General features: G+C 32.6%; 2 protein-coding genes and 1 long non-coding RNA gene across 17 annotated transcripts in view; 2 read left to right on the top strand and 1 right to left on the bottom strand.

Annotated features, from left to right (window-relative positions):
* The window catches only part of Ttll5 (Tubulin tyrosine ligase-like 5), a 354,482-nt gene that overhangs the window by 180,338 nt on the left and 159,327 nt on the right, over window positions 1-14,817 (top strand). The window lies entirely within an intron of this gene.
* Window positions 1,543-5,719, bottom strand: LOC145968650 (uncharacterized). Of its 2 annotated transcripts, none has more exons than XM_083094295.1 (7): window positions 5,462-5,719; window positions 4,220-5,005; window positions 4,078-4,119; window positions 3,833-3,980; window positions 3,101-3,263; window positions 2,827-3,025; window positions 1,543-2,071 (listed from the first exon to the last, which is right to left on the bottom strand). In XM_083094295.1, exons 1-7 carry the CDS (start codon window positions 5,533-5,535, stop codon window positions 1,990-1,992), a joined length of 1,494 nt encoding a protein of 497 aa, XP_082950421.1. In that variant the 5' UTR covers window positions 5,536-5,719; the 3' UTR covers window positions 1,543-1,989. The 2 variants fall into 2 exon arrangements, with proteins under 2 accessions (XP_082950421.1, XP_082950422.1); XM_083094296.1 differs by having other exon boundaries at window positions 5,470-5,719.
* On the top strand, window positions 5,682-13,875 carry LOC145968658 (uncharacterized). The gene is made up of 2 exons (XR_014437815.1): window positions 5,682-13,040; window positions 13,151-13,875. It is a non-coding gene; the product is annotated as an uncharacterized LOC145968658 (long non-coding RNA).

Here is a 14,817-nt window from a genome sequence, read left to right as displayed (position 1 = left end):
GATCGCTATTTAATTAGTATATATATATATATATATATATATATATATATATATCACTGATCAATCCTGAAACACTCGATCAATCAACGTTACGAGAAGAACTGACCGAAGCTACCTTTTCTTTCGCTATTAGAATGATATTACATATATCGTACGACGAGTTTGTCGAATGTAGCAATTGGTTAACAAATAGAGAATTTCTAGAGTCTCTATCTAATATTTAATCGTTACAACCAGCACTTTGTAGTATGAATGTAATATCGGCCTTAGACAATTGTGCTTTGCTTCACGCGTATTTAGACGGCGGGAAGATTGACACCATCTATTGCAGAATTATATAATGACTTAATATAATCAACATAGTTAATTTAAAATCTTGAGTCTTAGAATTATTCTTTACATGTTTAGATTTTTAATCTCTTTTCAAATATAATAATTATAGACAAATATAAATATATTATCTATATGTATAAATATAAATATACTGTCTATAGATATTTATATATTTGTCTATAATTATTATATTTGAAAAGAGATTAAAAATTTAAACATAACAAATAACTGCAGGATCAAGATTTTAAATTAATTATATATGTTGATAATATTAAAGTCATTATAATTCTGCAATAAATAGCATCAATTTTTACGCTGCCTATATACGCGTGAAGTAAAGCATAATTGTCTAATAGCGAAAAAAAAGGTTGAGTTCTGTCAGTTCATCTGCAACATCTGATTAATTGAGTTTTTCAGGCTTGATCGGTGATATATCTAATTATTGAATAGCGGAAACGGGTTTAATTGGGTTTTATCTTGACGATGTCATTGGACGCTGAGCCAAGTTGAACAGCATCAATTTCGTCTTGGGAGTTCTCAAGTAATAATAACAGCAACATCTGAAATATATAATACGAATATATTTAATACGTGTGTAGAGTTTTGTTCTATTTTTATAAACATTTTTTATAGAGAGAAAATAAATATGTGACTTTGTTTTAAAAAATAAAAACAATAAAATTTTAGATTTTATTACGTTTTAAATGTAATATGTTAGAAAGTTTCATTTTTATTTCAAATTGCAATTGATTCAGAACTCTATAAGTTCCAGATATTGGTGAGATGCAAGTTTATAAAATTACCTACATTGCTTGTTATTCCAAATTGTAGGCTATGCTCCTTCTCCTAAGCTGCTTCTTTAGTAGCTCTGTTTTTCTGTGAACTTCTGTTGGTAGCAGTTGAATGTGGTTGATTTCTATATCTTCTAGTGCTTTATCCTTGGGGTAATTTGTAAATGATTCTCCAAGCAGGCACTCAAACTTCTCCAATGTGAGAGCATTTGATATTTGATGCTAGATAATTGGCGGAATCTGTCTCGTTTCTTTTTCTAGGAAACAAACACGAATTTGAATTTATATTGGCACTAAAAAGTATTCAAAAGTAATTTGATTGACTAATCAGGATAAAAGAATCTTTGTCCTTATTGGTCTACGGAGATGAAAGTATTTGTAATATCTATATTAGATATCTATATTATATCTATATTACCTATTCTGTAACATTTAACGACAATGTCGCTATCGTTACGTGTTATTGCGCATGTCAAAATACATGTATTTTCGTTAAAAAAATAGGCCTTATAGAATAGGCCTACAGTGGCATTGAAAAGTGCCGATTTAATGTGAATCGAGGTGAATTCCATCTGACACTGAAAAGTGCCGATTTAATGCAAATCGAGATTAATTCCACTGTTGTGAGTAATTAAAAATGTGGCACTTTTCAATGCTGTTTAGCCAATGAAAAGTGCCAGTTGGCGCTAAAAAATGCCTATTGTTTCTTCATTTTTGTTCTCATCATTGTCTCTCTTTTTGTTCTTTTTGCCCTCGTCTTCAGGGTCACTCCATCTTCTCCCGCTTCCATTTTCTTCTTGGTTCCAATTCTCGAGCATACACGAACAATTTTCGTATACGGAAACAATATTCATTCAAATACGAATCATTGTTCGTATGAAAGTTGTTTGTATATGCTCAAGAATTGGGATTTTGATCTTCTTTCTTCATGCATCTTTCCTGTAAATCTACAACAGTCGACCAGCTTTTAATATTGAGAAATGAAAAAGATTAATTATGAAGAATTAACAATATGTTATAACATATATACATGGTCAGAACTTATAGTGAACTTATACAGTAACTTTGTTTCTAAATTTTAACTATTTTTAATGATGCTCAGCCTTAATTTCATGACTTTTCTTTTTCTAATCTAATATTCTATCACTCATTCACTCACTCACTCACTCACTCACTCACTCACTCACTCACTCACTCTCTCTCTCTCTCTCTCTCTCTCTCTCTCTCTCTCTCTCTCTCTCTTTCTCTCATACGCAACTATTTATGTAAAATAAATAGTCGAAAGAGAGAGAGGGAACGAGAGAGGAGAGAAAGAGAGAGAGAGAGAGAAAGTGAGTGAGTGAGTGATAAAATATTAGAGTAAAAAAAAGAGTGGTGAAATTAAGGCTGAGCATCATTTAAAAAAGTTAAAAATTTTGAAACAGATGGAGAATTATTCACTAAGTTCTGACCATGTATGTTATAACATTGTTAATTAGATTAGGAATATAAAAAAGTAAATTTTGGTCATGTACAAGGGCTGCTTTTGCCACAGAATCAAAATGATCCAGATAAAAATGATCCTGCGCTATTATTGGTTAAATCTGAAATTTCATTATGATGGCTCTAATAAAATTTCAGATTTGACCAATCACAGCGTAGGATCATTTTAATTATGTTGCGAAAGCAGCCCAAAATGTATATTTAGTTTCATACAACTGACCTATTTTCTTCTGGTTGCATCTCGTCGTGTTCATCGCTCCATAGTGCTCGTTCATTTCTATTTCTTCCTTCCGGACGATGCAAATTGTTGCGGGCCCTATTCCTGTGTCGTTGCTTGGCCGTTCGCAGAGCATCCCGCATATATGTTTGGAATGCAGCCCGCATTGGTCTTTCAAAATTTTTATTTTCGCAGATGGCATCTGTAAAAGGAAACAAATATAAAATAGTACCATTGATAACACAACTGTAGCATTATGTGTAACAGTATATCATACCGTAAATAGCGTTCACCAAACGGGTATTGTATAGTGGTCGTTGATTATCCTCACGCCCGAACCAAGTATATAAGTTCATCAAAGAATCTTGAAATATCTCTTTGAAGCATAAATTAACACTCTCTTTGGCATTAAAACCACCAATAAAAATCAAATAATTCACCTATAAAGAATATTTTGCATTTATATTTTTATTTACATGTAGTCTAAAGGTTCTCACATCGACTTTAAAAGTTCCTATTAAAAATACATTGAGTTTTCTGTTGTATGTAAACGAGATCAATATTTTTTATTCTTGTAATTATCTAAAACTTAATTACATAAAAACTATTGAGAACTTTAAATAAATAAAATATTAAAAAACTAAAAATTTTACATTTTATCTAAATTAAAAGACTATAACAAATTAGAATTGCTTATTATGTCTTATACAGTTACGTTTTATACAATTTTATAGTTAGGTTTTAATTACAAGAATACAAAATATTGATCTCGTTTAAATACAACAGAAAACTTAAATTAAATGTTGAAAAAACTAAATGTATTTTAAATGGAAATTTTTAAAGTCTATGTGGGAACCCTTAGACTCATCGTATTATGTTTTACTAAGAATAAAAATTTTTCTTTTTTTATCGATTAAAAAGTTGGAGAAGGTCCCAGAAGAATTTTCCAAATTGTCAAAACAAACACTCTATAACATATATATAAATGATAAAACTTTATTTTACATACCAATTTCATATATTCTTCATCATTAGCAGTTTGAAATATTTCAACATCTTCAACTGATGATATTGGCAAAAATGCTGGTTTCTCCGGCACATGCCTTCGGTTATTACTCATCTGCGTTAATACTCTATCCAATTTTTGATGTATTTGTCTGTAAAAAGCACATCATATAAATAATATAATAATATTATATGTTAAAATATAAAATGACAGACATTGTTTATGTACGTAATGCATTTAAAACTTACTGAATTTCCAAAGCTAATTGATCCATTCTTCCATATATGGCTCTAAATATATTAAATAAATAAATATATTATTATATTTCTGTAGATGATTATAGCGTACATATATTCCAATTATAAAAATTTCTGTTCAATGTACACTCACTGAATTTCCGGTCTCACATGAAAATTGTAAAATTCTTCTGAAGCTTGTATTGATGACGAAGAGGTTGGCAGATGACTTGACGATGAAGTTGGCCAGATGTTTAAAGCCTGTAACTGAGTGTTATGTGGTGTATTTAATCGGCTACCAATGTGTTGTGTATGAGTAGCGGCAGCATGTGGTTTGTGTGTGAATGTTTGCGTTGTATCATGAAAATTTTGTCGTGCGTAGGATGATGACTGTGACCTTTCATACATAAAAGATGCTTGTGTTGTGTGAGTGGCTGTTGATGGTTGTGCGTAGGATGATGACTGTGTGTTTTCATGCATAAAAGGTGTTTGTGTTGTGTGAGTGACTGTTGATGGTTGTGCGTAGGATGATGACTGTGTGTTTTCATGCATAAAAGGTATTTGTGTTGTGTGAGTGACTGTTGATGGTTGTGCGTAGGATGATGACTGTGTGTTTTCATGCATAAAAGGTGTTTGTGTTGTGTGAGTGACTGTTGATGGTTGGGCATAGGATGACTGTATGCTTTCATGCATAAAAGGTACTTGTGTTGTGGGAGTGACTGTAAATGATTGTGAGTTAGTGAGTGAATGATTAGCATGCATATTAGTATCAGGCGAATGACTCTCTAATACTCCCCGTAACTCAGCGACATCCTTTTCTAATTGAGTGCCCTGTAGCTCCGTCATCTTTCTTCCTGAATCTTCCGCCTCGTCCGAAGATGTCGTTTGAAATCGTCGCGGTTTGATGATATTCCGTTTGGGACGATTCTCCATATCCTTTCTGTAAATATATATATATATATATATATATATATATATATATATGGGATTAATAATAGGTACTTTCCATTTAGTGACACAAGTCGATACAAATCTAAGGTCTGTTTTTTTTAGCTGCAGAGTTCAGAGTTTATCTTTTCCTTTCCAATGTGGAGTAAAAAAATAAACTTTAAACTGGTGCAGCTAAAAAAAACAGACCTTAAATTTGTGTCATTGAATGGAAAGCACCCAATAAAGTGAAATAAAAAAGTATACATATATATATTCAAATATTATTCTTAAAGAGGGAAACCAGAAGTCACCAGTAGTTGGAGAATATATAGAACATTCAAGAAAATCAATACATGCAGAACAGTTCCTAGAAAAAATTAAAAAATTAGATATTATTTTATGCAAGAAAATCAGAAAATAGCAAATTAAACGACAGAAAAAGCAAATGAATAATCATATAACTTACATAATTACATTTATATATGTTTTAAGTATGATTCCTGTTTTGATTTTCCTCAAGCGCAGAAATGTAGAGAGCATCTAAAATATTTGAAGAATTCAGTAATTATTATATCCATTATAATTAAACTGAGTGAAAATTATATGACACAATTATACTAACTTGTATTCCAGTCATCCTGGAGATTTTGTTTTTCTTCCTGTAAATTATATCTAACGGAACAGCTGTAAATGTGTTTTTATTTTTTTACAGATTATCTGTATGTATAATTTTTTACAGATTATCTGTATGTATTATCTATTGATGAACCACTCCAATAAGGCATTTTATAACATTTAAAGCGTACCTCATTTACTTGAATACAAAAAATTTCACTACTTATTGCGGAACATTTAAATATTTGAAGTGCTGAGGATAAAATGCCAATATCATAAAATGAATCTATCTTTTGAAATTTTTTTACAACCAGATAATATGTGGTTTTGTCCATGAAGATATTAACAATGAGGCAAATCGATCCGTCATGTAAAATACAGCAATTATCTCGTATATCCAAACTCAGCAAAATTCTGTTGAATATCAATTTCCGATATTGACAGTTGTTTGGATTAATATTAGGCGGAAGAGTACCTTTATTATGCGCTGAAAATACTTGCGTAGAAGAATCAGTGAGTTTGGAAAAATAAGTTTGACTACGATGCAAATTTGTTTCACAAGCTTCCATCTCTGACATTCTATTGGAAAATTGTTGAAGAGGAAAATTAGGTTTTCTACAATATTTTCTGAAAAGTGGCATATTATTTTCATAAGGAAAAGCAGAAAATGAATCAAGGGGACCTAATTGCCTCACGTCATTTGTGAGATGAAGAAGACCATGCACATTATATGAAATGAATACTGAACCATACAGATTCTCGCATCGCGCAACAAATTTTTGTAGAGCAATCTCAGCAAAGTTTAAATATGCTTGTGATGGTGAAGTAGAAATCAATATTCTTATGGCAGTATGCACAAACAAAAAATGAGTATATACTTGTTGATTCAGAAGACCGTATGTTACTACTGGACCTATATACAATAAAAATTGACGAAATTCTGTTGCCTTGTATTTAGAAAATTGATTAATTGTTCTAGGACGTCTTGCAAAATCTGATGGACAATATGTTTTAAGATTATCTAATCTTTGAGATATTACAGCAATGGATTTTGCTGGTAATTTTGAGAAAGGTGTATATTTACCACATATCCATGCGGATAAAAGTTTCTTCATAACGCCCAAACATACTAGATGCATATATTCAAAGGGAACTTGTGAAACCATACCTATGGGTAACATTGACAATGGACTTTTGCCATCTTTGTGATGATCTTCATCTATACACCTTAGATATTCTTCATTTGTTCGAAGAAGATGATTAATACCACCAAATGTATATCTGCCTTCACATCGCAAACCAGAAACTTTGCACTTCGAACAAGGATTTCCAGATGTATGACCTCTGTGATTAAGAACAAAAGCACGAGCTGGTGCATCGGCTATAAAACATCTTAAACGTATTGGTATCTTATTACCAGCAAAATCTATACCACCGTTACTTATTATATTGTTAACATCGGTAACAAATTTTTCAAAAAATAAATTAGGATCATGTGGTTTTTCAGCGCCACTATATATTCCAATTACTATTGGCCTTGTATATTTAATATTTGCAAGTCTACATTGAATTGGCCAGATGTGATTACTTCCTACTCTATCTAAACTACATCCATCTGTATTAAAATCGATTTCTAATTCATATGGTACAGATACCGAAGGAAGACGTGATAATGTTTTAAATGTCAATTTCTGCCTCAAGAGTGAAATGAATATATTTTCCTGGATCTACTTCGGATACGACAACAGGTGTTCGTGGAGTTTTTAAAAGAGTTCTAACATCTTTTGGTAACGAAGAGAAGCATGTGTGTGTTCGAAGAACAGATAAAATATTATTACTCTGAACATGTGTAAAATTATTATTGACAAAACACGCGGCTAAACGATCTTGAAATGTTTCTTCAATGGAAGAAATACTGAGAGATGAGGAAGTGGAATCTTCACTGTCATTACTATTACTATTAGACAATATACCATTATCGATATTATTGGTATCTGTAATATTATAGATATTATTAGCAACATTATCCGTAAAAGAAACTTCATTGTCTGTCCGAAAAGAATCAGCAACGTGAAAGGAAGCAGCATTATCCGGCTGCTCGGGCGTAACAGGATCTTGTGAAACATTTAAATGTAAAGTATTTTTAATTTCCAAAGTAATTCGCCTTCGTTGTCTCGCAGACAACCGGTGAAAAGATTTACGCGAAACAGAATATTTAACTGATTTCATACTCGCCTGAAAAATCTTCTAATTATATCCTCTGCGATAACCTTGCGACACTCAAAACTCGAAAGCTCGTCTCGAAAGTCTCAGAATCTTCTAGAATTATGACCTCTGCGATAACCTTGAAGCACGTGGTAGCACTCACGGTGGTTGAATTCAGAAGAACGTGGAAACAGTGCTGGAGGTTATAGGACAAAAATTCGCGCATGCGTAGTAGCGCGCATTAAACGCGCGCAAACGTACGTGACACATATGACTACGTCATGCACGGCAAGGTTTGCTCTGTTATTTGCGTAAATTTTGCGTCTCATCGTGCCAGAGCAAACCTTGCTCTATTTTTGCCACAAATTTGTTATCACGCCATGCACGGCAAGATTTGCTCTGTTATTTGCATGAATATTGCGTCTTATCGTACTAGAGTAAACTTTGCTCTATTTTTTCGTAAATTGTCTGTTATACCGTGCATGGCAAGATTTGCTCTGTTTTTGTCACAAATTTGCTTTAAATCGTGTATAACAAGATTTGCTATTATTGACGTAAAGTTTGTATTTCACCATGATAACATCATTTGCTCTCTTCTATAAGTAAAATTTACGAACAAGCTTTTTTCTGTTAATTGCAGCATCATGTAACGAAAAGTTTTGCCGTAAATTTGCTCGAAATATTTAGACAAGACGAAGCAAGGCAAATGTTTGCCAGAAAATTGTTGTTAAAATTAAAGCAAACTTTGCCGCAAAGCTTTAGCGAAACGTGATTTTATCACTTTTGGCTAGCTGGGAATTCTTTATTCTGAATTGACTTGATCTAGCGTTTTACAGTAAGAATCTGAGTGAGACTAAGTCCAGAGTGAATCTACGAGAATGCCCGCTCTTCCGTTGTTGGAAGTGTTTTTATACACTTTTGAAATTGAGTGGTAGGGGTAATTTATGACAGAGTTTTAAGAACAAATTCCTTGGCTTATTCTATGAAAGTGATTTTTGCGAACTTCTTGGGTGGTCTTTAAGAGAAAGTTTTCTAGGAATACGTATTAACTGATTCTCTGAATGCATTGCTTGCAAGGTCGTGTCCTACATACATTATAGTAGTTATAATAAATTACGATAAATGACCTTTTTCAAAGATTTACAATAATTGATTATTTAAAATATTGGTCATTTATCATGATTTTTATATAAATAGATTCTCCTTAATTTTTTAGACATATTTTACATTATTTTTATATAGTTTGTATAATAAAAGGAGCTCATATTTAAAAGGATTTCCTTATATCGGTCCTTGTCTTTCGCAAGTATTACATATAAGTCTATCTCGTTCGTATAGATGATTCATATATGTCTCTCTCTCTCAGATTCGCATTTTATTATAGGTGACGTATAAGTGTGTCTCTCTTAGTTTCATGTTAGTTTGTGCTTGTAGCTTATTGGATGGAAGATAGTGAGAAAAGAAAAATTTCTGCTGGATCTAGGGGTCGCCGGACATGACACAATACATCGAACAAGGTAATAATAACTATTCTTTGGTGTTGTGTGAAAACAGATTGTGTGAAACAGATTGTGTGAAACAGTAGAGAGAGAGAGAGAGTGAGGGAGGAAGGGAGAGAGAGAGAGAGGGAATGAGAATGTGTATGTCGTATGTAGCAATCAGTTGATCGTAGCAGGCCCCGTGTAAGCACCCGCGTCTGACGGTGAATCGCGCCACCCTTGCCTGCTTCTTGTATCCGATCCGTCATAAGTTAATTACTTCCTTTAATAATTTAAAAACTAAGCGTCGGACGAAATTTTTCTAAAGGAAAAATCGTCTTAGAATTGACTAAAAAATGTGTCATTTTAAGGACAATAGGGTTATTTTGAATCACCTTGTATATGTTTATATAAAATTAATACTTATATATAAAATTAATATTTATATATAAAATTAATACAAGAAATAAGACAAAAATAAAAAATGAATGTGTAATAAAAGTATGAATAACGCTTACTCATTAAAGGAAGTATGGAATTCGTCGCTTGCGCATATGTGTTATAATTAGAATTAAAATTTTCTAAATTTGCTGAAACACAGGTTTAAATTAAAATACAATGATAAAATTAAGATAAGAGATTCGCCAAGTCTTAGTTCGAAAATTATTCATCTATTCCAACAGTTTCTTTAAAAAGTAGTGATAATATAAGGGAAAATGATATAAAGAGAAAAAAAATAATAATATAAAGAAGATGGGAAATTAAAGGAAAATGAAAGGGAGAAAAGGAAAAGGAAAAAGAAATAGAAACGGAGAGTTAAATATATGTAAGGAAAGGCTGAAACAAGATGTAAAGATAGAAAACTATACAAATTCTCATTGAATAAATCAGAAAGAGCAACTAATGGGAAATAAGAATTAAGGAGTAATCGCGAACCTTTCAGAGATTCAAGGCGAACAAGGAATTATTCGCGAACCACCTTTCGGAGATTCAAGGTGAACAAGAATTATTCGCGAACCACCTTTCGGAGATTCAAAGCGAACAGGAAATTATTCGCGAACCACCTTTCGGAGATTCAAAGCGAACAGGAAATTATTCGCGAACCACCTTTCGGAGATTCATGGCGAATTAGGAATCGTTCGCGAATCACCTTCTGGAGATTTTAGGCGAATGAGGAATTATTCGCGAACCGCCTTTCGGAGATTCTAGGCGAACGAGGAATTAGTTTGGATAGGGAATGAGACCAGGATTAATTGATAGTAATTAATAAGAATTTAATGGTTATTAAACCGTTAAAATTTATTTGTCAGATTGATTTTAAAGGGTGAGATAATAAGATATATGAAAGGAAGAAAATAAAAATTACTCCATTTTACTCACTACTCGTTGGCATCACAAGAATGAGCGTTGATAAAATTGCAATGGCTGAGGTCGAAGCTTTATAGCATGAAGAGCTGGCTAATGGAGATGTCCACCAGAAGATTTTCAATAAATATTCACTTACACACACGATGCACAATTAAATCTTAACAAAACTATTTTTTCACTGAGATATAAAACAGATTAATAACTCAATTGCATAATGCAAAAAAGAATCCCCGAGGCTATATAATTTGAATCAAATTAAGATTGAATTCTCAAAAATCTCGACTGTGACTAATAGAATGAATGAATGAATGAATGAATGCTGAATAAATTGCGTAAGGAACTGTGAACTGTATGTTGCGCCTTGCGCTCGCATTTTTTAAAGTTATTGCTCCTCCTCCTTACTGGATGATGGGAATCTTTTTTGAATGAATGAAACAATTTCAATTACTCCCTTCTTAAAGACAAAGAGGTTGATTTTTGGGCAGAGAGGCATTTCTTAAGATTTTTAATTGGTTAAGCCCTTCGGCTCGAGACTTGGCTCTACTCAGCGGAGAGTGGGAACTAGTTGACAAATTTACGGCTCGCGAGAATTTTCTTGTGCCTCGGCTAGTTAAGGGTGGCCTGTCGAACTCCGAGAGATTGTTTAGTTTTTATTTGATAGCCTGTTCAGGGTACAGCAGACATTTTGTTTAGGACTTTCAATAGAAGGGTTTCGGATTTCGTGGCTCCACATGTGGAGCGCTAACTCGTAAGATTTTTTTATGGCGCTTCCAATTGCGATCTTTATTTAGAGATTCTAAGTTATGACGACTGGTCATCTTCAGTTTTAGCTGTTCCTATTTATTTATTACTGCCTATCTCTTAGTTTCAGATATCTACTACAAGGATTAGATATACATATGTTTATCGTTGGCGCGGTTCTTAAGAAGGATCGCTTTGTTTTTGGAGTTTAGAACGATTACTTACACTCTACCGAACGTGCCAGTTATAAACATGTGCGGCAGTTCGATTTTTATGATAGCCCTTACTTTAGCAGAGATTTTTATTTCATAGCGACTGGCCATCCGCATACTCTGGACTTATTTATTATTCTTCATTTTCTTGGTTCAGATATCTGCAAGAGTTACCCGCACATGCGTTTATCGTATAGTTTTGTATAGTTTCGAAGAAAGAAAGGAGTCGCGACGTCCACTGGACGTAACAATTAATTGATATTACAATTTTGTGAAAAATAATAACTCTGTGGAATATTCATGTAGATTGTATATAAATGTATTTTCGCGCAATAAAATTTCCGTCAGAAATAGATATAAAATCTGCCAGTCATGACTACTAATAAAAGGTCAAAAGTAACTATTTCTATGAGTTTAATTTCTAGTATTTGATATAAGCACAACATGAGATTCTGAACATTAAACTGATTGGAATCAACAAGATAAATGGAAAATTATCCATTTACTGCCTATTTAAAGCGTAAAAAAGCAAGAATTTAATTCTCAAATAAATTATATTTCAAGTTTTTTCAATTAAATTTAATTATTTTCATTATTTACTTTATTAATTTAATTGAATTTAATCATTTTTTATATGATATATGTTATATTATATGTCATATTTATTTGAAGAAAATAATAATATTATTAATAATATTATTAATAAATATTAGTAACTCATCTATAACAATAATAATAATAAAGTAGGCTTATTTAAGATCAGGTAAAGCGCAGGTGGTAATGCGTAACAAATAATTCAATAATTTTTAAAAAATCCTATAACTTTTTAAAAAACAAATTCTAAAAATACAAACGTTTCGATCCCTTTAGGATCCTCCTCAGTGTGACAATAATTTAATATAACATATAAAAGAAATATAAAAATAAATAGATGAAAAATATGAAATATTGTACAGGTCGAAAGATAAAATTGTAAAAGTAAACAACTAAATCACGGTCAAGTCAGGAAAGATACCGTTAAGATTTAAAATAAAATAAAAGCAGAATAATCCGCAAATTACGTGGCGCAATACGTTGTCCATTGCTTCTAAAAATCACACAATGTTACATTACATTCCTCACCGTCCTTCGCAATATACGACAGTCAGTTTTTAAAATGCAATACTGTTAGTTGCTCACAAAACCATTGGCCACCAAACTCACGCTCAAACACCGAAATCCATCCAACCTGACGTTTTGCCAAAGAACGCATGTTAGAGAAAAGGATCCCCATGCAGTCAATGCTCAAGCGACAGCCCGATGGCAAACCAATGGCTTAATATCTGTAAAAGGGGGGAAGGCTGATAATTTTCTTTCATAAAACACACCGTGACAATGAAAATGAGCGTTGAAAACGGGTTAAACGTTAAAATTATTTTAATCTCAAGTAAGAAAATTTTTTGAAAAATACTATAAAAGAAAACAGAAGAAAGAAATTACCTTGTAGGAAGTTGAAAGATAAATTAGAAGATTACATGATAAAGCAATAATTTTCAGGTACGTCATGACAGACTCCAAGCTAACAACAGACTGTAAGGAGACACAAAGATACAACAAAAACAGAGGGAAAGCCTCAGGAGCGTAGCAAGAAAAAGAGTCAGAATCCTAGTACCGAGAGGAGTGCTTCAACTCTCATTTCTTTAAGATGGGGTGGTAGGCCTTATTAACCCCTTCACAGTCCAGCGAAAAGAAACTTTCCGTGCCAAAAGTGTGTTGAAGAAAAAAGTTTTTAAAATTGCATGAATACGTCAGTATAAATATTATTGAGGTCGCCGAATCCGAATCTGAAGCCAAAATTACAAAATTCAAAATGGTGAATCCAATATGGCGGATCAAAATTCAAAATAATTTTGGATTTTAATAAAAATGTGTATCATTTTTGGGGTTGCAAAATCCAAACCTAATATCAGATTTTCCAAATTGAAAATGGCAAATCCAATATGGATTTGCCATTTTCTCTGGCGGACCAGAGTTCGAACAAATAGTTGACATACATAAACCCACACGGTACATGACATCCATTGGAGGTCCATATAACCTCCATACCTCCATGTGACCTCTATCTCCACGGTGGATGTTCAATGGATCTCTAATAGAAATCCATATTATCTCCACGGTAGATGTCGTTTGTAAATTCATCATGGATGTCCATTAGACGTCGGTTATGGATGTATGATAGATGTGTACACATTTCTCTTAACATAAATAATTTTTATTAATTATTTTTCCTAGTATTGGTAAATATTATTTTTTGTTACTTTATCTTTTATATCTCACTAATAATTATAGTCAGTGGAAATAAAATTTCACTGTAAAATCAGTAATCGCGCTAGTTCGTTCGTTTACCGCTATGGTGCGCTATTTTTCTCGTACTTGAGTTTTAGTCATGAGAATTATATAAAGCTTGCAAAAGGCGACAGATAAAATTAAAAGTATTACTTCGATCTAATTTCTGATACAGTTTCAATAGAGGAACTTCAGATATTAAATCGATTTTATAAGTCGGACAAGTAAATGTTCGGCCAATAAACGAAAATGATCCGTTCATTATCTATTTGTTACTCCATATAACGTACATATGACATCCATGAAAGCTCGACAAAATATCTATAATTACTCCATATAACGTATATCTGACATCCATAAGAGCTCCACAAAATATCTATAATTACTCCATATAACGTACATATGACATCCATGAACGCTTCATTTAATATCTATAATTACTCCATATAACGTACATATGACATCTATGAATACGTCTAATGGATGTCAAATGAAGGTATGAAATGCGGAACTATGGATGTCTAGTAGATGTTTACGGGACGTTTCATGGACATCTAATGGAAGTTTCGAATCTCCATGACGTCTAGTGGACATCCATTAGAGGTTTTTGTTCCGTGTGGGAAGATTGTATATTTCTCTCTCTTCAATTATTTTTAAATCCCGCTCTCTGCCGAACCCAGAGTCACGAATCGAGGACGTGGCGGTTATTGACTCCGTTTTTTTATTTTTTTTATTTCTTGAAAATTGGTATACGTTTCCACTTTTGTGCAAACAGCTTGATTTGATAATTCGTGACTCTGGATTCGGCAGATAGCGGGATTTATAAGTAATTGAAGAAAAAAGTGTACATCTTTTATGTATGGCAACTATTTGTTCTG

The sequence above is a fragment of the Camponotus vicinus genome, unplaced genomic scaffold, assembly GCF_025532165.1.
Source record: "Camponotus vicinus isolate PSW18456_S1 unplaced genomic scaffold, iyCamVici1.0 SCAF_3, whole genome shotgun sequence".
NCBI classification, from domain to species: Eukaryota; Metazoa; Arthropoda; class Insecta; order Hymenoptera; family Formicidae; genus Camponotus; species Camponotus vicinus.
This window is presented reverse-complemented; position numbering and strand designations above follow the sequence as displayed.